The 23,654-nt window shown below is 41.9% G+C and overlaps 3 protein-coding genes across 6 annotated transcripts in view; all 3 read right to left on the reverse strand.

Moving 5' to 3' along the window:
• Positions 1 to 3,133: 3,133 nt before the first annotated feature.
• On the reverse strand, positions 3,134 to 8,318 carry LOC113128348 (cell division control protein 6 homolog). 2 transcript variants are annotated; one of them, XM_026303613.2, is made up of 12 exons: positions 8,194 to 8,318; positions 7,351 to 7,699; positions 7,023 to 7,265; positions 6,733 to 6,932; positions 6,264 to 6,412; positions 6,024 to 6,130; positions 5,288 to 5,427; positions 4,953 to 5,053; positions 4,709 to 4,776; positions 4,353 to 4,531; positions 3,988 to 4,128; positions 3,134 to 3,481 (listed from the first exon to the last, which is right to left on the reverse strand). In XM_026303613.2, exons 2-12 carry the CDS (start codon positions 7,685 to 7,687, stop codon positions 3,389 to 3,391), a joined length of 1,758 nt encoding a protein of 585 aa, XP_026159398.1. In that variant the 5' UTR covers positions 7,688 to 7,699; positions 8,194 to 8,318; the 3' UTR covers positions 3,134 to 3,388. The 2 variants fall into 2 exon arrangements, with proteins under 2 accessions (XP_026159398.1, XP_026159399.1); XM_026303614.2 differs by having other exon boundaries at positions 7,351 to 7,736; positions 8,194 to 8,314.
• A 708-nt stretch (positions 8,319 to 9,026) lies between these two features.
• Positions 9,027 to 23,654, reverse strand: part of LOC113128045 (uncharacterized) — a 62,612-nt gene continuing 47,984 nt past the window's right edge. Inside the window, exons 6-8 of the mRNA XM_026303088.1 lie at positions 9,838 to 9,912; positions 9,589 to 9,711; positions 9,027 to 9,133 (exon numbers count right to left, since the gene is read on the reverse strand). Of these exons, the coding sequence (XP_026158873.1) occupies positions 9,027 to 9,133; positions 9,589 to 9,711; positions 9,838 to 9,912 (305 nt within the window). The remainder of the gene's footprint in view (positions 9,134 to 9,588; positions 9,712 to 9,837; positions 9,913 to 23,654) is intronic.
• LOC113127901 (myelin-oligodendrocyte glycoprotein-like) lies at positions 15,584 to 21,785 on the reverse strand. 3 transcript variants are annotated; one of them, XM_026302806.2, is made up of 5 exons: positions 21,706 to 21,785; positions 17,024 to 17,362; positions 16,711 to 16,791; positions 16,252 to 16,344; positions 15,584 to 16,040 (listed from the first exon to the last, which is right to left on the reverse strand). In XM_026302806.2, the coding sequence occupies exons 1-5, from the start codon at positions 21,749 to 21,751 to the stop codon at positions 15,973 to 15,975; spliced, it is 627 nt and encodes a 208-aa protein (XP_026158591.1). In that variant the 5' UTR covers positions 21,752 to 21,785; the 3' UTR covers positions 15,584 to 15,972. The 3 variants fall into 3 exon arrangements, with proteins under 3 accessions (XP_026158591.1, XP_026158592.1, XP_026158593.1); XM_026302807.1 differs by having other exon boundaries at positions 17,024 to 17,359; positions 21,706 to 21,766; XM_026302808.1 differs by lacking the exon at positions 21,706 to 21,785 and adding an exon at positions 17,577 to 19,365.

Below are 23,654 nucleotides of genomic sequence, written 5' to 3' on the forward strand. Positions count from 1 at the left end.
CCTTTTTATTTCTTTTTTTAACGAGGCACCTGCTGGTCTGGTGGAACAGGCCTCAACATGCAAAAACCAAAATACCCATAAAGGAGAAAGTCAAACCACAGGAACTTTCTTTACTTCGTGATTCCAGATGTTTCTGACCCAACAGCAGCGACTGTGTGATTTTCAGTCCAGGTCCTGTCGAAGGTTCAATGACGGACAAACGTCAGACAGAATCAAAATCGATTTTATATATATAATTTCAGAACACACACACACACACACACGCACACTGAGGCAGCTGTGTGTTTCTAACTCAGAGGCAGCAGAAAGGACCAAACTGGAATATTTTTGATATTGGAGTATTTTGATCTAATGACTCGATTAGAGGAAACTACTGCTGGGTGGGTTATGACCAATATAGAAACAAGATTTATCAAATAAAGTGAGTGTTTAAGATATTTTCAGAGTAAAAAGTGTATTAACGCTGTGCTCGCTTTATAACCATCCTTTTTAACTCATTCATTTCTTCTGATATTTATTCAGCACACTGAGACTGTTAATGAGGAACATTCAGTGACAGTAACATGCTGCTTTTCTATTAACTGCTGTGCTAAACGCTAAACCAGTTTCTCTGAATCCAGCAGTTGGAACGCAGAGTCAAACTGGATTAAACTGAAGATTTGAGCTTATTCCACTTTTGCAGGTTACTATGAAAAACACTTAGACTCCTAATAACTTTGTAAGATTTGTTAAAAAAACAGCTCTAATGATTTGTATCGATCAGAAAATCAGCTGCATGAACAAAAACGTTCATGCAGTGAAACATAAACAACCTAGAATAGAAATGATTCACTGCATTAACTGTTTAGATTGTCAACTTTAACTGATAACGAGACTGAAGTGACAGTTTCTTTATTCTCAACAGTGAAAACAAAGATAAGAGAAATGAACGTGTTTAAACCGCGAGGTTTGTAACTTCCACCTCATTTAAAAGGACAAAAAACAGATTTAAATTATCGTTAATGAAAATTAAAACCTACAGTCTGTTTCACAGTGAAGTGTCAGAATAAATTTGCTGGTTTTTTTTATCGTCAGCTCTGATTTGGTTTTGAAACTTTAACTCAGACGAACAAAGAGCCGGTGTGGGGTCCAGGCTGTAGGTGACCTTGGCCAGTGTTTGTTTCACCATCGCTTTAGTTGTTTGTTGATGTAAAAACCGACTTTATTTGTCACGTCCAGCGACTGGACCGAGGGCTAACGTTCATTAATGAAGTTCACTGAGAATGTTTATTGACTTCGCACCGACTGAACCTCCTCACTCTGAATGTGCACGTTTCTATTTATTTACTATTATTGTGCTGTTGTTGTTGTCAGGTTATTTTAAACAGGTGTGTCCAGTGTGAAACCACACAGTGAACTGATACTTCAACACCTGTTAACTGTTCTAACGGTCAAGGTTTTTATTTAGAACAACAAGAAGACAAATCCTGATTTGATCCCACTAAATTTCTAAGCGAAACATCGGGTCTGTACCTAACAGGTGTGTGTTCTCTCAAACTGGACATTTGTTTGTTTGTGGCTTTAATATTTTACCGTGAACAGTCTGAGCTGTTCTTTGTGTGAGGTCACAGGAAGTGTTGTGTACTTCCTGTTCTTTAACCTTTAGATTCTTAAATGTGGAGCAGAAGTTTACAAGTTTGTTTGTTTACATCAAATGTAGATTTTTGAGCATCAGGACGTCCAGACAATCACAGCAAAGTGTTTGAGCTGCTGCTGGGAAGTTGATTCGAAGTGAAGTGATAGAAAAATCACATTTAAACTGTTTTCACATTTTATTGTCGTCTGTTTATCCATTAATCTACGCTCAGTGCCCACAGTGACAAAGTGAAAAGTCCTCAGACTGTGGATCCAAACTGGGCTCAGCTCTGCTTCCTGTTGCTTTCATTCTCCTGACATGGGTCCAGAATCAGACTGGAGTCCACCTGGGACACACTGATCTGATTGGACAGTTTAGAAAAACACACACACACACTAGTGTTGTTGGGACATAAACCAGGACAGATCAGATCAGACTGTGCTGAGACAGATCAGGACCAGGTGGCAAAATCAGGTCTAAAGTCCTGAGTGTTCCCAGGTGGGACAACCTGGACAGATTCAGGAGACTGAAGCCGAAACTGCTGCAAAGGCGCTTCTACCAAGTCCTGGATTCAGAGTCTGAACAAAATGAGATTTTAGTTCTGGGTTTTAAACAAATTTCCAAAAATCAATTTAAAACTTTTCACTTTGTGGGTTATTGAGTGTTGAAAACACAAATTTATCCATTAACCAGTAAAAACTTTTACATCCAGAGAGAAGGTGTTTGCCGTTTCTATGAAAGTTTGACTTGTTGTGGTTTATTGGTAAAATATATGAAATATGTTTCATCCTCCTGAATATTAAATGTCACTTTTCATTTTCCAGTCCTGTATTTGAAAACATGCACAATTTATATATTTTCTTCCACTTTAAGTCTTTGCTGTGAATAAATCAGATTTAATAGTTTATATTTGTGTGGCACTGATTCTGTAGAGAACAATGGCAGGTTTTTACATTTGATCACCACCTGCACCATCACAACAGGTGTAGAAGTTGAATCCTGGCTCCTGAAGAGCAGCCGTTAACCCTTTAATCCAATCAGCCTGTGCAGGGTCGAGTGGTTTTTAAAGGAACAAGCTTAGACACTTAAACATGTGGTTTGTCCTGCACTGGCCTCCATTATTACTATTAAATAACAAGTATTTAGTGTTTCTGCCCCAGCAGCTGGTCCTGTATGACACCACTCAGGTCCTGTACTGAAGTAAAACTACAAATACTGCAGTGTGAAAATACTGTTACAAGTAGAGGTCCTGCAGTCAAAATGGGACTTTAGTAAAATGAACATGAGAGATGCTTTAAATTGATATTAAGCCTTTAAACCTGAGGCTGCTATTTAAAACTCTGTTCGAAAAGCATCTTCACAAACAACCAGAATGATCTGAACGTCACATGACACAGATCCAACAGGATTTAGTGTGGACTTACTGGTAAAATGTTATTTTGTAGGAAAAAAGAGCAGCAGTAAACATTAAAGGTTCAATAAGAGAAGCAGCTGCTCCACAGAAACAGGGACAGCAGATTAAAATGTCTGGACGTTTGTTTATTTACAGCATAAAAATAGAAACGTTTCATATCCCCAGTGAAACACATGCTGCTATTTCATCACCGATGTGAGTCCAACACTTTAACTCAAATGAGCCTTCAATAAGGAAAATTAAATTTAAAAAAAACATGCGTCGCAAACGTTTCCTTAAAAAAAAACAAAAAAAACTGTACAAATTCCCAGAAAAAAATGAATCTTTGTCCAAACGTTGGAGGTAAAAATAAATAAAGGTCATGAGGGGAGTCCTGCAGCCAGAATGCTGCCCAGCAGAGTCCGATCCTTCAGAGCATTTTCAACATCTTTCTCCTCGATCTTCAGAAACACCTGCAGGACGACAAACGTTCGGCTTTCAGGTCCCAAACTGACTTTTCTGTTTCCTCAACAAAAACTCTCTGAATCACCAACTTCACATTTCCACTTCTTTTTCTCTGATCACTGCACTTTTGTTGCCCGTGTTGAGTTTTACTCTGCTGGGCCTCTGACCTTCATCATCAATACATGTGTTTTATTTATTTCATTTCATGTTTTATCTTCTAAGACTTTGCAAATGTTCAGTTTCCAAGATGGCTTCATTTTGTAGTTTTACTGCAGGTGATAAACACAAACTGATGAAAGAACTACAACAGGAAACCAGCAGGTGTGTCACCTCACACATTCCCCCAGAAACACACAGTGGAACTGTGGTTACTGTATAACAAATAATCGACTGAAACACGATCAGCTCTTTTTAGGACTGGACTCTAAAGACCTGCAGAGGTTTTTTATTTTTCTGTCAACACCTTTTCTGCTAATTGAAGAGATGAAAGTAAAGAGAGCAAACTGCTCCGTACCTTAGTGAGTCGAGCCTCCTTGGCTTTCTTCAGAGCGAAGATTCCTCGGCTCTCCAGCAGGGCGCAGAGCGACAAACACTCGCCCTGGCCGACGGCAGACACCTGCCTCTGAGCGCACAGGCGGCTGTAGACCTCGTGCAGCTGAAACACAGACGAACAGTGAGGATCCACGTTTCTGCAGCAGCAGCACAGTTCACACTACACAGAATCATCTGTCTTTCCCACCGATCAGCTGCTCCAACACCAACTCACTGTGGGGGTCCACCACCCAGCAGGGGTTAGTCTGATCTTATGGTAAACACTGCACCGCTAACATCCGCTAACACCTGAGATCACCAACAGTCACGTGACCTTTAGGGACTCACCTTTCCCAGGACGATCTCTTTGCTCTTCCCGTTGCGAATGAGCAGCAGGAGGCAGCAGACGAGCAGTTTCTGCTGCAGCGGGAAACTCTCTCCCTCTGAGCCGCCGCTCTGAGACGCCATACGGTCGCCGTACACCTCCGACAGCACCCGCGCCACCTGCGGCAGGCTGACCCGAGACGCTGCACGCACCCGGGGACAGAAAGTGTTTCAGTTATAGTGTTGGTTCCCATTTGTTGCAGCAGGAAGAGAAACCAGTCAAACCTCTAAGTAACGTGTGACATCAGAAGAACCATCGGCAGGAACTGATCTGCCAGTAGAACAGCAGCAAAAGGAGGAGGAACCACAACTGTTCTCACCTTTAGCTTCAGCTTTTGAATCAGCTGCTTGTTTTCTTTCGTCAGACTCTACGATCTCCACCGCTCTCCTGGGAAAACAGCAAAAATGAAAAGTGAACATCAGCTTTGAACCTGCTGGTTTCACAGCAGTCGGGTCTGCAGAGACAAAAAAATAAACCACACCACACAGAGAACCAGAGCGGTCACCAGTGTCAAACTAAACCAACTCAACATGATCATTTCTCTGTGGAGGTCACATGTTTACCTGCAGATGTCCAGAGCTTTCCTGGCGTCTCCCGACACCGCCGACACCTTCCTGGCACAGAACTGAACGGCCGAGGCGTCTAGGATCCCTTCAGCCGAGGCCTGACAGGAGCAGACAAGTTCACACAGAAGTCTCGTCATTTCAGAACATGAAGGCAGCACACTGGGCCAGTCGGGTCAGAACCAATAAAGTCAAGGAGAAACTGTAACACTCAGTAATAGTAAGTGATAATAGTATTAGAGCTTTAATACTCTCAGATTATCTCACACACATTTTATTTTCTGCAGGACTTGATTTTCCAATGTGCTGGTGTGTGTTTATCTCTGTGTGTTTACCTGTGTCAGTCTGTCCTGAACGATGGCCGCCAGCTCCTGTCGGCTGTACGGAGGGAAATTCAACAGCAGGGGGCGACAGTGAGGACGGGCCTGCAGCCTGGGCAGGATGCGGTCGGTCAGATCCAGAGCGTTGGCAATACCTGGAAAACATCACAGCTCGTCAGTGCACAGGACTCAGGGTGGAGCAACAACACCTGGGGGAGAAACAAGGAGGCACCAGAGGCTGGGTCCACATCCCAGCTGCTGTTTTCCCTCCACTGACTCAGACCTGATGTTCCCACAGTGTGAACAGACCAAAACAACAACAGAGAGAAAGACGCTTCACATTGGTTGGACGTTTATGGAGAAGCTCCTGATGGAGCCAAACTGGAAGGAACATATGGGAACCCAGCAGCTTTGGAGGAACCTGAGCACAAATGACGTTGTTCTTCACATGTCAGTTCAGTCTGTACATGGTGGCAGTTTAGGAGCTCAGGGGGTTCACACCTGGTCCATGTGCCTGACAGACATGGGTCAAACAGCAGGTCTGATGGGAACAGCAGGACTCTCAGGGATGTGGACTCACAGTTAACAAAACTCAAACACTAAAACAACAAGTCAGATGCATTTAAGTCTCATACAGTTTAATTTCCCTGAGACATAACTGACAGTTTTCTCTGAGACGGTTCAGGCCCCGAAAGTCAAACGTCACAATAAACCTGGTGTTGGGCAGAGACAGAGACAGATGAGCTCGTACCGATGAGACAGAGACGAGACTGAGGCAGGTACGGCCATTCGAAGATGGTGTAGAGGACGTCCTGCGCTTTACTGTCCAGCTGATCCATCTCGTCCAGAACCAGCAGCCTGCCGAGGACAGAGGGGCGGAGTCAGTCTGCTGTTTGTTATTTATACGTCTGACGAGAAGGATTATTCTTCTCATATAAACATCCTCATCGCTGTATTTCTGCTGTGGACTCCTGGCTGTGGGTCTACTTACACCGTGGGGCCCGGGGCCGTCAGGACCCTCTGCAATCCGCTCTGTCCACCGGTCGCTCGCAGCTTTTCGGCCAGCAGGCGGAAGATGGTGTGGGAGCTTCTCAGACTCATACAGTTCACCACCACCGTCTGCACCGAGGACAGCTCGGCCTGATGGGACAGGAAGGACACGTGGTGTCTGGGTGTTTCACTGGACAACAGTCTCACAACCATAACACTCTGAGATGCAGCAAATATGGCTGACACTGAGAAATGACTTATAAACTAAACCAGGTTCTGGATTCACACCCATTACGCTGAGGACACCACACTGACACACAGAAACATCTCAGTTGACCTTCCTGCAGTGATCTAAAGAATCCAGCAGGGGTCAGTAAAGCTCCAAACATCTCATATGTCCTCGGTCCAGAGTCTGGTGCTTTATTTTAAAACAAAATATACTAAAATACAACAAATATAAATAAAACTACCTTCATCTCCTGGAGGATACAGTTCAGACAGGCTGTTTTGCCGGTCCCCGGGGCCCCAGAGATGTAGAGGCTACCAGGAAGACGCTGCAGCACCTTCTCCTCCAGGAAGGAGCGGATGGACGCCCGCTCGGCCTCTCGGGACAGGAGTCGCTCAGGGATTGCTGTGTGCAGCGCCTGCTTCACGTTCTGGAACCTGGACTCTGGAGGAGAAACAGATCAGGACATTAGGAGAAAGACGTCACCTCTTAATTTGGGTTTTGGTGTGAGAAGCAAAAATACTTGGGACTTACTTTCTGCAAACAGTCGCACGACCGGTGGCTTTTTCTCAGAGCTCGAACGAACTGGACTTCCAATGGGCGTTTCTTGACGCCTCGGGGACGGCTTGGCGGTGGGAGAAAGCGTCTGTCGTGGCGAGGACGGGACCGGCGAGTTCTCGTCAAAGCCGAGCTTTCGTGGCGAAGCCAGAGTCGGTTTGCTCTGCTTTGGGGGCGAGCCCAGCAGGGAGGCGCCGAGGTTACAGCTGTTGTCGTCTCCTTAGGAGGGAACATCCTTGGTTATTTACCTCTTCAGCTAAACACAGAACACAACACACCTGTTTTCCTGTCTGGAGTCTCTCACCTGTGCGTTTCCTGGGGCTGAGGGGGAGCCGGGTCTGGACACTGGGAGAGGAGGGTGGTGGCAGTGGGCCTGCAGGGCGTCTGGGTGACAGAGGAAATGGGTGGGTGACCGGTCGTCTGGGTGACAGAGGAGTGGGCTGGTCAGAAGGACGTCTCGGGGAGAGCGGTCCAATCCGGGTCAGGGCCGCAGGGAGACGCTGGGGTTCAGGCTTGGTTGGCGATGGAACTGAAGGTTTCTCCAGCTGAGGCGTCTTGGAGCGGGAGGACGCCCTGCAGGACTTACGGCGAGGGAACGGGAGCGTGGGCTGAGCTCGGCCCTGAGAGCGCGTGCTGGGCATTTTGTGTTCGACCTGAACCACAAAGAAAATCCTTGTTACCACCAGGGACCTGGAAATGAACCAAGAACCCAGGTTTTACTGAGAGTTGCTTGTCACTTGTGTCTCTGTCACAATAAAAACTGAGTCCTGTCCAAGATCAACTCTGAAGTCTCTCTGCACTGTGGACTGAACGGACCTGACTGTTGGTCCAAGCTCTTAAATAAACTCGGAGCCGCCGCGTCTCAGGAAACAACACGTGTAATGGCGCCAAAAGCGACACACACTCGGAGGAAAACAGCAGATCCGACCCTGGAATCACTGTGGTTCGATCCAAACCATGTGAGGACACCACGGGGCTCAATCTGACAGGAAGGTTTTTCATTTATAATCTTAAAAAACAGAAAATACGCGCGAAGACGAAGCGACGCAGATGACTAGAGGAAAACAAGCGGCACAGCTCACTTCCGGTGTCTATTAACAATCTTTGAGCTCTTGTCACCAAAATAAAGCGCTGGTCGTGACGTTACCTTTTCAAACAGCGGACAGGAACCTCGTCAGCTCAGTGTGCTGTGTTGTCTCTGGGCCCGGGACTCGGTTCGTCTCTATCCGTCCCTCTTCTTTCACAATCTGATCCAAACTAAAGCGCTTCCACTATGTCACTGCTCTCTGATTGGTTCACGATAATACCGCCTGCGATGCTGATTGGCTGAGCACAGGCGGATGTTGCGTCAGGAGATTTCGTCGGCGGTTTTGGCGGAATTTCTCCAGTAACTAAGTACATGTACTCCATTACTGTGCTTTATTGACGTTTACTGACGTTTTTACGTACTTGTACTTTACTTTGATAACTTTTATAGTACTCTGTACCTTTTCAGAGCGTGTACTTTTGACAGCAGTACACAAACTATTATACTTTTAATTACACTACACGTATTTGACATCGTTTTAGTATTAGGTACCAAACATAACACCAGTTTCTACCAGCTGGTAATATGACCAGCTACAATACTAAAGTGCTGTTTTTAATCAATGCAGCAATAAAAATCATCCTATAATTAAAATAACAGGCCACAAATAAAACAGATTTACAGACAAACACAACATCCACATCAAAAACTGTTGTAACTGCAACTTTATTTGTACTTTAGAAAAAAAAACAACCAAATTTGACAAAAGTGCAGTACAAGATCAAAACATGAAATAAAAGCCGAGAAAAAAACGAACTACAAAAGGGATAAAACTAACATAAATATAGACGATAAATAGAAGATAAATAAATGAAATTGCCTATGAGGCCATTTAAAAAGGGCAGATCGTCCCACAGTTCAAGGTGCCAGGTTTCCTGCAGGACTCTCCAGGTTCACACCAGCTCAGGTGCTTCCCCGTTCAGCATCTTCATTTCATGTTCTTCTTCCACTGGCTCTGCTCTTTGGTCCTCTCTTCCTCTGAGCTGATTCCAGAAATGCTCTGCAAGAAGAAGAACAGGCTAAAGATGAGTGTTAACTCAGGGTCGAGTCCTGTCCAAAGGGAAACCAAACAAATCTGATGGATGTGTTTTCTCTAAACTTTGCTGTTGTATTGTGAAATATTGGAGCAGTGATTTAAATAAGACAGTTTCAAAGGGACGTTTATGAAACAGTTCAGGCACCTGAGACATGACCAGGAGAGACTACTTTAGGCTTAAATTGGATTTATTCAGCTGCTTCATGTTTCACTTGCACTTGTGTGTTTTATTGTTATTTTAATAACTAACATCTGGCCTGGGGCCAACACTGGGGCCAACACTGGGGCCAACACTGGGGGCCAACACTGGGGCCAATGATATTAATTAATGTTCACTGAGCCTAAAATAAAAAAGTAAATACTGGAGTAAATGTACTGAGTCACGCTTGATCACTGAAAGGCAGAAGTCTGTTACTTACGGATCTGTTTATGTTTCAGGATGATGAAGGTGATGATGATGATGGTGATGATGATGCCAAGGACAGCACCAACACCAATGAGACCATAACGTCCTCTGGCTGAGAAATGAACCTTTTCATCCTCTGAGAAAACATCAGAAAATGTTGGGAAGAAGGTCAAACTCACAGTAACGTGACTGTTGATTCTCAGACTCTTACAGTCCGACCAAAGTTTGTCAAAGACACAACATTAATTCAAAACATATTTACCAGGCTGGTTTTCCACTGGAGGTGTTGTCGTACTGTTGTTATCATCCTCTATCCTGTCTGGTGCCTCAGGTTTTACTGTGATCAGATACAAATCTGTTTAAGTATTTTTTCAAAGATGAACATCTTGTTTAGGAACAAAATTCTTCATTATCCTGGAGTTGATTATGTTCGTTTTGATTTATTAACATCTAAAAATGTCCTGTACAGTAATAATTCAGCACCAACTCACCAACACTGAGGTTAAAGGTACAGTTGGCCTTCCGTTGTGGGATATGGATCTTGTAGAGTCCACTGTCAGACAGCTGCACTTGAGAGATCTGTAGTTTCACGATTCCTCTTTTCAGATCTTCATCACTGAGACTTATCCTGCTGCTGCTCTGATCAGGATCAACCTCTCCAGATCGATGGACGAGGAGCACCTCATAGGGGTCGACTTTACTGAACTCCACTGTCTTATTGTTCAAGTTGACTGGAGGATCCACATGACACTCAGTAACAGCCCTGTCACCTGCTGCAGCCTTGATCAGTGGAGTCGGGCAAACGAGCCGATACTGTCCTGTGGAAACAATCGATCCATTCAGATGGTTTAAACACCTTTAAGAGACAAAAACCTCATGTGGATGATGTTTTAAAGCTGATCATCTTTCTGCGCTACAAACCCAGTATGAGCAGTAAAATACAGCAGGACATTCTCTTGTCTCCAAAAGTGATTAGAGCTGATCTGTTCCTAAAAACTAGAATGATCATAAACTTACTGGTCACAGCGTCTGTAAATGTTAAAATCAGCAGAAGAGTCAGCATCGTTTCCATGTTGATGTCAATATCATCAGTGTTCTGTCAGTTATATTTGGAAATTGTGACCGAGATTGTGCCGCTAAACACGCCCTACACACCATATATGGGTTGAACTTCCTGGAGGAGAGTCCAGGGCACTTAGGAAGTATACCCTCAAGTGTGCGGTTAGTAAAAAAAAAACACAAGATGTGTATAACACAGACAACTGTGAAAAAAGTATCTGGTCCTACAAGAAAAACTTTTGCAGCATATCCTCTACCTTTGTGGAAACTCCCTTTTCCTTACAGGCTACTCCAACGCAGGTGTGAGCACAAGTGAACACAACTGTAGTGGGAAAAATAAGAAAACCATTTGTGGACCAACCACAGTCGAATTGTGGGCTACACCAAAATGGGTACGTGCACAGGTAGGGTTGTTTTTACACTTAGAAGTGCCTCATCTTTGGAGGTGTTTTTTTTTCTTTTTTGGTCACCCTTTACGTCTGTCTGCTTGTTTTACAAATATACTTAGCCAATGGAGGGTCCCAGTGTACCCTTAAGGTGCCTAGTGTACCCTTAGGGTGCCCGGTGTACCCTTAGGATGCCTAGTGTACCCTTAGGGTCCCAGTGTACCCTTAAGGTGCCCAGTATACCCTTAGGGTGCCTAGTGTACCCTTAGGGTGCCCAGTGTACACTTAGGGTGCCCAGTGTACCCTTAGGGTGCCCAGTGTACCCTTAAGGTACCTAGTGTATCCTGAGGGTCCCAGTGTACACTTAAGGTTCCCAGTGGACCCTTAAGGTACCAAGTATACACTTAGGATGTCTAGTGTACCCTTAGGGTGCCCAGTGTACACTTAGGGTGCCCAGTGTACCTTAGGGTGCCCAGTGTATCCTTAGGGTGTCCAGTGTACCCTTAGGGTGCCCAGTGTACACTTAGGGTGCCCAGTGTACACTTAGGGTGCCTAGTGTACCCTTAGGGTTCCCAGTGTACCCTTAAGGTACCTAGTGTATCCTTAGGGACCCAGTGTACCCTTAAGGTTCCCAGTGTACCCTTGGGGTGCCTAGTGTACCCTTAGGTTCCCAGTGGACCCTTAAGGTACCTAGTGTATCCTTAGGGACCCAGTGTACCCTTAAGGTTCCCAGTGTACCCTTAGGGTGCCTAGTGTACCCTTAGGTTCCCAGTGGACCCCTGGGGTTCCCAGTGTACCCTTGGGGTGCCTAGTGTACCCTTAGGTTCCCAGTGGACCCCTGGGGTTCCCAGTGTACCCTTAGGGTGCCTAGTGTAGCCCTAGGGTGCCTAGTGCACCCTTAGGTTCCCAGTGGACCCCTGGGGTTCCCAGTGTACCCTTAGGGTGCCTAGTGTACCCTTAGGTTCCCAGTGTACCCTTAGGGTGCCTAGTGTGCATACAGTAGCACTTCATCTTTTATAAAATGAGATTTTGGCCAAACGTATTTTGCAACAGGAAACACTGATCACCCATGTTGCTACAACAAACGTTGTGACCTGTGGATGAAAACATATTTGTGTTATTGAGTCAGTGGACATGTCAGTGGACAGTGGACTTGTCAAGAGACAATTTGATAGTCAGATGAGGCTATGCAATTGTCGACAATTTGATAGTCATATGAGGTTATCCAATTGTCGACAATGATAATTTGATAGTCATATGAGGCTATCCGATTGTCGACAATGATAATTTGATAGTCATATGAGGCTATCCGATTGTCGACAATTTGATAGTCATATGAGGTTATCCAATTGTCGACAATGATAATTTGATAGTCATATGAGGCTATCCAATTGTCGACAATGATAATTTGATAGTCATATGAGGCTATCCAATTGTCGACAATGATAATTTGATAGTCATATGAGGCTATCCAATTGTCGACAATGATAATTTGATAGTCATATGAGGCTATCCAATTGTCGACAATGATAATTTGATAGTCATATGAGGCTATCCAATTGTCGACAATTTGATAGTCATATGAGGTTATCCAATTGTCGACAATTTGATAGTCATATGAGGCTATCCAATTGTCGACAATGATAATTTGATAGTCATATGAGGCTATCCAATTGTCGACAATGATAATTTGATAGTCATATGAGGCTATCCAATTGTCGACAATGATAATTTGATAGTCATATGAGGCTATCCAATTGTCGACAATGATAATTTGATAGTCATATGAGGCTATCCAATTGTCGACAATTTGATAGTCATATGAGGTTATCCAATTGTCGACAATTTGATAGTCATATGAGGCTATCCAATTGTCGACAATGATAATTTGATAGTCATATGAGGCTATCCAATTGTCGACAATGATAATTTGATAGTCATATGAGGCTATCCAATTGTCGACAATTTGATAGTCATATGAGGTTATCCAATTGTCGACAATTTGATAGTCATATGAGGCTATCCAATTGTCGACAATGATAATTTGATAGTCATATGAGGCTATCCAATTGTCGACAATTTGATAGTCATATGAGGTTATCCAATTGTCGACAATGATAATTTGATAGTCATATGAGGCTATCCAATTGTCGACAATGATAATTTGATAGTCATATGAGGCTATCCAATTGTCGACAATTTGATAGTCATATGAGGTTATCCAATTGTCGACAATGATAATTTGATAGTCATATGAGGCTATCCAATTGTCGACAATTTGATAGTCATATGAGGTTATCCAATTGTCGACAATGATAATTTGATAGTCATATGAGGCTATCCAATTGTCGACAATTTGATAGTCAGATGAGACTATCAAATTGTTCAGATGAGACTAATAGTCAGATGAGACTATAATTCAATGTAAACTATTAATAGTTTACACACCAAAGGTTTGTTTGGATCAGCTGTGAAAACAAAGATCTAATAGTAATAATGGATCATAAACTCACCCAGGGCAGCATCTGTGAGTGGAAAAATGAGCAGGAGAGAATAAAGTAGGACTCCCATCTCTGTTATCAGCAGCTGATGAACGGACTAGTGGCTCTGACAGGCTGAAGCTTTTCTATGGTCTTATGAATGAGCATAAGTTGGGAAGCTCCTCCTGTGAGAACTTCGTGTGCAATAACAAAAAGTGGGTGCAGCAGTTTTATGACTCTGCTGTTCAGAGGGTTAATGACTCATGTCAGACTGGCTGGTGTTCGCTTTTTACTTTCAACATTTTTTTCCTAGTGAAGGTGTATTAACCCCTTAATGTCCCCTCTAAGAAACATCATAGGGAATAACAATCAGTTAAAAACAATCAGTTTGTTGTTTCATTTTTAGACCCAGCAGTTTGTTTGTATAGGTCCTGTGTTCAACATGTTTTCAACAACAATGTGCTCTACTAAACATCTGGATGTGAAACAGTTTGACCACAAACTTCATATGTCAGTTTTTTATGGTGTAAATGTTTTGACCTGTATTCTCACAGATAAAACACACACTATATGTTTTATATGAGATACAACTAATGCAAGTGTTTACAAAAACAAACTCTTGTGTCCATCTAACTAATTTACACACAACCATAGACTAATATGCACACACGTTTACCACCACTATAAATACTCCAAGGATCCAGTACAACCAGTAAAATGAAGTTTTCTTCCAACCAAAAAGTGAGTCCAGCCAATATCTTGTTCCTGACATGAGACTGTCAAGTCTGACTCAGACTGTCCCTGTCCTGCTGTGCATGTACATGTGTGTACTCCAACATTGTTTTCATGGTTCAGTCTAGGCAGTGAGCCAGCTGTGATTGAAACAGGCCAATACTGCTCTGGCTGTGCTGACATGTCTGTGTACAGTTTCAAATACTGCAACATCATGGGGACATGTGGAAAACACACACACACACACACACACACACACACAGACCCTGCCCCTGTATCAGGTAAGATACACCTGTCCGACCTAATGCAGTCCTGCTGCCCCCTTGTGACTTCCTAAAGTTACAGCACCATTATCATTCCCTTTGTAGTTTTCCTCATTAATGCACTGTTGGCCTTCTCTTTGAGAAACGTCTTCTGCTTATATCTCAGTGTTGCCCTCTGTTTTTTTGGTTTTCATAATGTTCATTTGACAAGTTTTAATAAACAGCGTCTTGAGTTGATCCTATTGTGGTTTGGCACTTTCCAGATAAAACTGAACTGAATTTTGTTGGATCCATCTGATCCTGAACAGGAACTAAAGTTATCAGATAAATGTAGAGCAGGAAAAGGTCCAAGGTTTGACTCTGACATGTAGTGAAGTCCAAGGATGAAGTAGTACTACATGGAAATACTCAGCTATAAAGTACAAATACCTCAGAACTAGACTGAAGTGCAGTACCTGAGTACTTTTATTTTCCAGTGATGATGTAACTTATATCTCCTAACATGAATCAGTTTTATTAGACTTTAGTTCCAAACCTGTAATGTGGTGTTAGGGTTGTTATGACGACCACAGAAACTTTAACGAGACTTTAATAGACTTAAATATATATATGTTATATAGAATACAAGCACTGACACATTACATTCAGCAGTCAACACTGTATGTTTCATGTTTGCTGCTGCTGGTGGGCTCACATTCAGAAATGGTTGTTCTCTGTCTGAGGTCACTTTGGTTTGTCACAGCTGCTGAATAGGAGGGTGATGTGGCTTCAACACGACATGATCTGCTACATGCAGGAATGATATGAAAACTCCTGTTGCTAGAAGCCATGATCTCTGCTCTATAAGAAAACTCAGTCTACAACAGGATATACTGTTATATACAGTAACGGTTACTAAAGGCAGTACATGAGTCTTTCCATCAGGGTAAACAGTGACCTTTGACCCCTGAGTGTAACAGTAATCACAGGTTTTTTTCATTTGGTTTGGAAAACGTGAACATCTGGTTGCTGGTGTTGATGGACCTGTACCAGTTAAGGCACTGAGGAGTTGGCACAGGACCAGTAAAAGCAGCAGTGCAGACGTATATAAATACACATTTATACACAGACAGGAATCTATAAATAGGAAGCTCAGGCTGTTGATGCACCAAACCAAAGTTCATGTACCAAACAGTTTCTGGATGAAGAAAAGTACAGTCTCCTCTTCAGTTAGGAGGACTGAGCAACCTCATTCCCTTAAGTCCAAAAACCTCTGGACAGTGAACTAATAGCAAAGAGGTAAGGCCTCTGATTACCCAACACCTGAGCAATGAAGGTGTGTAAATATTCTTTTTTTCTAAAACTATTGATCTTATCATTTAAAATCACAGCTGTGTAGAAAACATAAGGCAACACCCATAGGCACCCATAGGCACCCACAACACATTCATGGCTCATTGACGTCACTGTCAGCAACGTCCAGGTCCCACCATGGGCCTCAGATATAGTCCAGCTGGTGGTGGTTCTCCTGCTGAGTCCCTCCTCTGCACCTCCTCATACAGTCCTCTGGGGGGACATGAAAAACTGTTTGTGATGCTGATTAAGGAAGCTGGTGTGTTAAACACACAGACACTAATCTAAACAAGTTGCACTGACACAGTCACTGAGGTTTCATTTCTTCATCAGCAACAACAAAGCTGCACACAACAGATCACTGACCAGGACTTTACATGGTCAGAATAAGAAGCTGCTGACAGGAATTAGTTTTTTAACTTACTGATCTTTTCACACTTGGTCCAAACCACGAGTCCACAGACAACAACAGCAGCAGCAGCAATGGGAATGAGAATGGCAGGGATGTGACTACGACCTGAAAGAGACACAGAGACACTGAGGTGAGTTTCACAGTAAAACGGTTCATGTCTGAGGCACGTCAGGCAGCAACAAAGGCTCTCAATGATTCATCAACTAAGTGTAGTACACTGTACACTTAGTACTTCACACCCTATTCACACTGCATCAAATTATTAATTTGAACAGGAGTCTGAACAAAATGAAGCAAATGAATGTTTGAATGTTTGAATGAAGTACATCCAACAGACTGGAGTGAAAGCAAACTAAGTAAATGTAGACATGTGCTTTAACTGCACATCTCTACAGTGGTCTGGTACACAAAGATAAAGATGTGACTTTTACCTAAAAGCTGCAGTTCAGGTCTGAAGAGAAAGTGACTTACCAGGACTGGGGGGCTCCTCCAGTGGAGCTGCAGATGTGGTGAAGTCATCTGTCTTTGTCCTGTTACTTTGGCCTTTGTTTACTGTTAAAAACCAGAAACAACATAAGACTCTCAGTGTTTTTAGGTTAGAAACAGGTGAAACTGTCACTGAGGACACACACATGATGTTCTTAACATAAAGTGTCACTTGTTGTTGTGTTGGGCAAAACCCACTAAATAATAACAACATTATTACTATTATTAAGGACATAATTAAGGGCCAGTGTGTGTGTGTGTGTGTGTGTGTGTGTGGACCAAACTGTAACAAACTGACCAACAATGAGGCTGGTGGTGCAGGAGAGTCTCAGCTGTGGGACCAAACACCTGTACCGTCCACTGTCTGACAGCTGTGCTGAGAACATCTGCAGCTCCATATTTCCCACACTCAGGTCTTCACGGCTGAGCCTCGTCCTGTTTCTGTACTGCTCCAGCTGATCAATGTCATTGATCATCCTGCTTCGATAAGAGAAGACCACCTTGCTGTCGTTAACCCTCGTCCAGTCCACTGTGCGGTTAGACAGGTCGAGTCCAGGATCCAGGAGACATGGGAGACGCACATCTTCACCTATTTCTGCTTCGATTGGCTCATTTGGACAAATGATCCGAGCTGCTTCTGGGGAAACAACATTTAGACAACTCATACAAACTGTGTCATATTCAATCAGAGACGACTTAACTAGAGACAATAGACACTGACACGTTTCGGTTCAGTGGGAGGAACAATGACAGGACAGTGTGTTAACTGATATTTACTCAGAGTGGATTTAGAAAAATGCTGTTGTTATTTACTAACTGGACACATTAATGTTGATTTGGACGTGACAAACCTGACGAGCACATCCTTGGACCTGTTCAAACTAGGTCACTAGTTAACACCGTAACACGTCAAGTTATTTAGGAAAGGTCCAAACCACAGCAGGTACTGAACGTTTCTCCGAACCAGCCTCTTACCGAGCTCGGGGATTTCTGGCCCATTTTTCCTTTTTCACTTTTCATGCGTATTGTTAGTCATCCATGCAAGGTATTTTTATTTTTGATGTGCCTGCTGTAAACGATGATTAAATTATTAAACCTGCTCTAATAGAAAGTATAAAACATGCATATAATCATTTGTCCGCTTCATCCGAGGACTTTACTTGAAGACGTCACGTTGCCATTCTTGGCAAATGGAGAAAACACCTTATTCTTCCAGCAGAAGGAACTCGCACTCTATCCCCTCCCTGCTCTCTCCACACACGCTCTGAGACATTACCTTTGTGTGTGTGTTTGAGACAGGACGCGTGGGTAATGAATGGATGTGAGTGTGCGTGTGTGTATCTGAACGCGTCTTCTGCACGAACTCTGCATTTCCGTAGGGCAGAATGCGTAAAAGCGCGTTCAAGTGGCACCAAATCACCTCAACATTTTTTAGCATAAAATATACAAAACACACGTCTAGACAGGGGCGTCGGCAGGAAAGACTCTACATGCATGAAACTATTATAGTCATTATGTAATAATATACAGGTAACATGGTGTAGCGGGGAATTTCACTACAATGTATGGGTGAGCTTAACTTCTACTAATATATCTTGGACGACTACGGAGATGACAAGATCTAGGTCTTCAACCCCTAATACATTTGATTCCTGTACTTATTTCTTTAAGTATGTTTAACCTGTCTTGATAAGTGCGTTCCTATTCTTCGGAAACTGTGACTGATGAGAGTTGAGACTGGCATTACAAAATGTGCAGTCAGTCCCCAGAGTAATATGACAATTGAGTAACTCCTCCTCTCCTCCATCAGCCCACCAGACAGCAGGAATGTCCGTATCCAAGATAACAGGTTTATGTTTTTAATGCCCAGTAAAGAAAAACCAAAATAACTAAAACAACAGTCAAGAAACAAATTCTTTGTTTCACTTCCCTTATCGTTCCTTATGCTCTCCTTGAGGAATATACACACAAAAAAATTAAAAAGAAATTTGCGTCCTGTTTAGACTCAAACCTTTGCTCAGTTTCCTTTATTTCAACAATAATTAACGTTATTTAACCCACACTCAAGCACAATGTACAATAAAAGCAACAGCAGTAACAGGCGTTTTTCATCCCACCAGCGAATATTTGTTCAGGTCAGTTCACATACCTGAGTTATATTTCCATTTCCAAAATGTAAAGTTTTACCTCCCTTTATAACTAGGCTGGAGCTAGGGGTGTCCGTGTATGGCAGGGTGAACAGTTCAGTTCAAAAGGTCTGTCGTGCCAAATTAGTTATCCCCGACAGGAATTGTATCCCCTGCCGCGGGAGCGCGCATTCATTCAGAGTGAAGGTGGACCTGGGTCATTAGGCTTGAATTTTAGCTAAGCTAACGAAAAAACAGTAACACTTGGATTCTTTAGTCATCGTATTGAATATAGTTCTTTTTCTGCACGATGTTTTCTAATGTGTCTTTTAATTTGTTTATCTTCCTGTCGAAAGTTCTTCCAGCCATTGTCAGCGTCATGTCAGGCTGTAGCCTATTTTACGAGTTTGTCGAGCTTCTCCAAAGCTCTGAGATTGTGAGGTCCCTGTTTGGAAGCTACATTCAAACACGTTGTGATCTGATCTTTCTTTCAATACAATATACTGATTCAGTATACTCAATATACAGTATACCGTATACTGAATATACACTATTCAGTATACTGAATCAGTATATTCAGTATACGGTATACTGAATATACTGATTCAATATATTCAGTATACGGTATACGGTATACCGTATACTGAATACTACTCAGTATACTGAATCAGTATACTGAATATACTGATTCAGTATATTCTGAATACTACTCAGTAGTATACGATTCAGTATACTGAATACTATTCAGTATACTGAATATACTGATTCAGTACATTCAGTATACGGTATACGGTATACCGTATACTGAATACTACTCAGTAGTATACTATTCAGTATACTGAATACTATAGTATAGTATACTGAATAGTATTCAGTATACTGAATATACTGAATAGTATACTACTACTCAGTAGTATACTATTCAGTATACTGAATATACTGAATCAGTATATTCAGTATACTGAATCAGTATACTGAATATACTGATTCAATATATTCAGTATACGGTATACGGTATACCGTATACTGAATACTACTCAGTATACTGAATCAGTATACTGAATATACTGATTCAGTATATTCTGAATACTACTCAGTAGTATACGATTCAGTATACTGAATACTATTCAGTATACTGAATATACTGATTCAGTACATTCAGTATACGGTATACGGTATACCGTATACTGAATACTACTCAGTAGTATACTATTCAGTATACTGAATACTATAGTATAGTATACTGAATAGTATTCAGTATACTGAATATACTGAATAGTATACTACTACTCAGTAGTATACTATTCAGTATACTGAATATACTGATTCAGTATATTCAGTATACGGTATACCGTATACTGAATACTACTCAGTAGTATATTCAGTATACTGAATACTATTCAGTATACTGAATACTATTCAGTATACTGAATACTATTCAGTATACTGAATAGTATTCAGTAAATGAATAGTATTCAATATACTGAATATACACTATTCAGTATACTGAATATTCAGTATACTGAATAGTATACTACTGAGTAGTATTCAGTATACTGAATCGTATACTACTGAGTAGTATTCAGAATATACTGAATCAGTATACTGAATAGTATTCAGTATACTGAATTCAGTATACTGAATACTATTCAGTATACTGAATATACACTATTCAGTATACTGAATACTATTCGGTATACTGAATAGTATTCAGTATACTGAATATACACTATTCAGTATACTGAGTACTATTCAGTATTCAGTATACTGAATAGTGTATATTCAGTATACTTATACTGAATACTATTCAGTATACTGAATTCAGTATACTGAATACTATTCAGTATACTGAATACTATTCAGTATATATATATATTCAGTATATTGAATACTATTCTATTCATTTACTGAATACTATTAGTATACTGAATACTATTCAGTATACTGAATAGTATTCAGTATACTGAATAGTATTCAGTAAATGATAGTATTCCGTATACTGAATTCAGTATACTGAATAGTATTCAGTATACTGAATACTATTCAGTATATATATATATTCAGTATATTGAATACTATTCATTACTGAATACTGTTCAGTATACTGAATACTATTCAGTATACTGATAGTATTCAGTATACTGAATATACACTATTCAGTATACTGAATAGTATTCAGTATACTGAATATACGGTATACGGTAACGGTAATGATGTATACTGAATATACTGATTCAGTATACTGAATATCATTCAGTATACTGAATATACGGTATACGGTAACGGTAATGATGTATACTGAATATACTGATTCAGTATACTGAATATACTGAATCAGTATATTCAGTATACTGAATCAGTTGAATCAGCCTGCACGTTAAACAGCTACAATAGAATCGAGTTCGACAGGAAGTGTAAACAAGCCTACAATAAACACATCACATTGTCAACAACAATTGTTTGTATAACCGACTTTTAATTGTAAAATAAATTGAGGTCTAGTTTTGGATACTGTTATGATTGACTCTGAATGATCACATGCATGATGCCAAATGATACTCAAACACCCTGAATGTTATTCTTTACACATTCCTTATTACATATAATAACAATTACACATTCTTTACACATTAACCTCCCCTGTGTCCCCCGAACCACGGTCAGTGGACCAAAGCACAGAAGGTTAACAAACGGTAATGATGTGGGCTACACAGGAAATATAAAAAAGTATGATATATATAAGTTTTAAAGCTGATCATCTTTCTGCGCTACAAACCCAGTATGAGCAGTAAAATACAGCAGGACATTCTCTGGTCTCCAAAAGTGATTAAAACTAGAATGATCATAAACTTACCGGTCACAGCGTTTATAAATGTTACAATCAGCAGAAGAGTCGACATGGTTTCTGTGTCTGTGTGAGCTGCTCCTGCATCTGTCGGTGTAAAGCGCAGCCCCTTTTATACACAACTACGTTTGAGTCACGTGACGCTTTGCATGGTCTGTTAAAACGCTCCTCCCATCTCTTACTGTGATTCTAATGATGTAAAGATTTTCTGCTGTTGACACTTCACCACTGTAAAAACCTCCAGCAGGATATTCTTTGCCACAAAGTGATTAGAGCTGATCTGTTACTAAAAGGCCTTAGATTCATTTTATTTCAGGCCAAATGTTTGATCTCAAGACTTTATATAAACATCAAGAATCAGAAAACAACGATGGATCAAATATTATGGATCATAAACTTCATGGATTTTCAAAACAAAAAGAACAGAAACACACATTTGACTAACTGGCAGAACTTTCAGCTCAGCTGACTAAAGTACCGTTACAGGTCCAATCAGGGTTTGGGTATAAAAACACCCCACAGCTCCAAGTATTTAAGTATTTAATCTGTTATTCCCCGAACCAGCCTCTTAACGAGCTCGGGGCTGGTTCGGGGCTGTTAGCCGGGCTCAGCTCCCGGAACTAGCTAACGACAGTGGGTTAGCTCCGTCAGTACTAACATCTTACCTCAAACCGAGGCCGAGATATTTTCGGATTCTGTGACTCGTGTCACGGTGAAATAATAAGATGATAATCCTGCGGTTCTGTCACATAAACATATTTGCTGGAGGACAGTGAGGGAAGCCTGGGCCCCAGCTGGCTAACTACCGTTAGCTGTTAGCTACATTTTACCGTAGCGCTTCGCTACTGTTTGTTTCTCAGACGAAACACCGGGAGGTTTTTAAAACTTCGATTATCCGGGAAAGTTGATCGATCACAGATGGTTTTTACTCGCATAGACCCGCCGCAGCTAGTTAGCTGCTTTGCTATTTAGTCTGGTTAGCTAGTTAACCTTGTTAGCTAGTTAGCTGTCTAGCTAGTCAGCCTTGTTAGCTAGTTAGCTGTCTAGCTAGTCAGCCTTGTTAGCTAGTTAGCTGTCTAGCTAGTCAGCCTTGTTAGCTAGAAGCTCAGTCAGAAACTGGATTTCTACCTGAATGAAACGTTTCATCTTCAGTCACTAAAGAAACAACTCGGACGGGCCGTGAAAGTCCAGTTGCTACGACTCAGGTTCGATCTCGACCTGGACCGACAGTCTCTAGAGTTGCTATGTTAGCTACAATGCTAACAACAACAACAGAGCCTTCCGGGGCTAGCAGTGCTAGGCTAACCCGTTAGCGGTTGTCATGTAAAGTAATAAGTATTATCACCCTTATGCTCTTACGTCTTTATGTCAACACGTTCATGTTGATTTCTAATTATAAACAAACAACACTAAGTTAAAGTTTGGCAAATTGATTAGAAACTGGGTTGTGGCTCGGGGGTAGAGCAGGTCGAGCTTGGTGGTTCGATGCTTCACTTCCTTGGTCCATGAGCCGAAGTGTCCTGGGGCAAGACACTGAACCCCAAGTTGCCCCCGGTGGCTGTTCCACCGGTGTATGAACGTGTGAGTGATTGTGAAGGCAAATAGTGAAACCGCTTTGAGTACACTTCCTGTGTAAAAAAGTGCTGTACAAGTAGTCCACTATGTGGTGATAGTGCTCCACTATGTGGTGATAGTGCTCCACTATGTGGTGATAGTGCTCCACTATGTGGTGATAGTGCTCCACTATGTGGTGCTCCACTATGTGGTGCTCCACTATATAGTGACTGAGGGCTAGGACACTGCTAAGACTGACTCCCTCTCTCTCTCCCCTCCCACCTCCTCCCATCTCTTACTCTGATTCTAATGATGATAGAAAGATTTTCTGCTGCAGGCACTTCACCACATTAAAAACCTCCAGTTTCCTTCTAACCAAAATCCAGTATCTTGTTCCTGAATGA

This window comes from Mastacembelus armatus, chromosome 1 (genome assembly GCF_900324485.2).
Source record: "Mastacembelus armatus chromosome 1, fMasArm1.2, whole genome shotgun sequence".
Taxonomy (NCBI): Eukaryota; Metazoa; Chordata; class Actinopteri; order Synbranchiformes; family Mastacembelidae; genus Mastacembelus; species Mastacembelus armatus.

Coding starts and splice junctions, on each gene's coding strand:
- LOC113128348 (XM_026303613.2), bottom strand. CDS start 7,687: ATGCCCAGCACGCGCTCTCAGGGCCGAGCTCAGCCCACGCTCCCGTTC. Junction 6,413..6,732: donor GTATCCTCCAGGAGATGAAG/GTAGTTTTATTT, acceptor CTGTCCCATCAG/GCCGAGCTGTCCTCGGTGCA. Junction 4,777..4,952: donor AAAGCTCTGGACATCTGCAG/GTAAACATGTGA, acceptor CTGTTTTCCCAG/GAGAGCGGTGGAGATCGTAG.
- LOC113127901 (XM_026302806.2), bottom strand. CDS start 21,751: ATGTCGACTCTTCTGCTGATTGTAACATTTATAAACGCTGTGACCG. Junction 16,345..16,710: donor GGAGGAGCCCCCCAGTCCTG/GTAAGTCACTTT, acceptor TGTCTCTTTCAG/GTCGTAGTCACATCCCTGCC. Junction 16,041..16,251: donor GACCAAGTGTGAAAAGATCA/GTAAGTTAAAAA, acceptor ATGTCCCCCCAG/AGGACTGTATGAGGAGGTGC.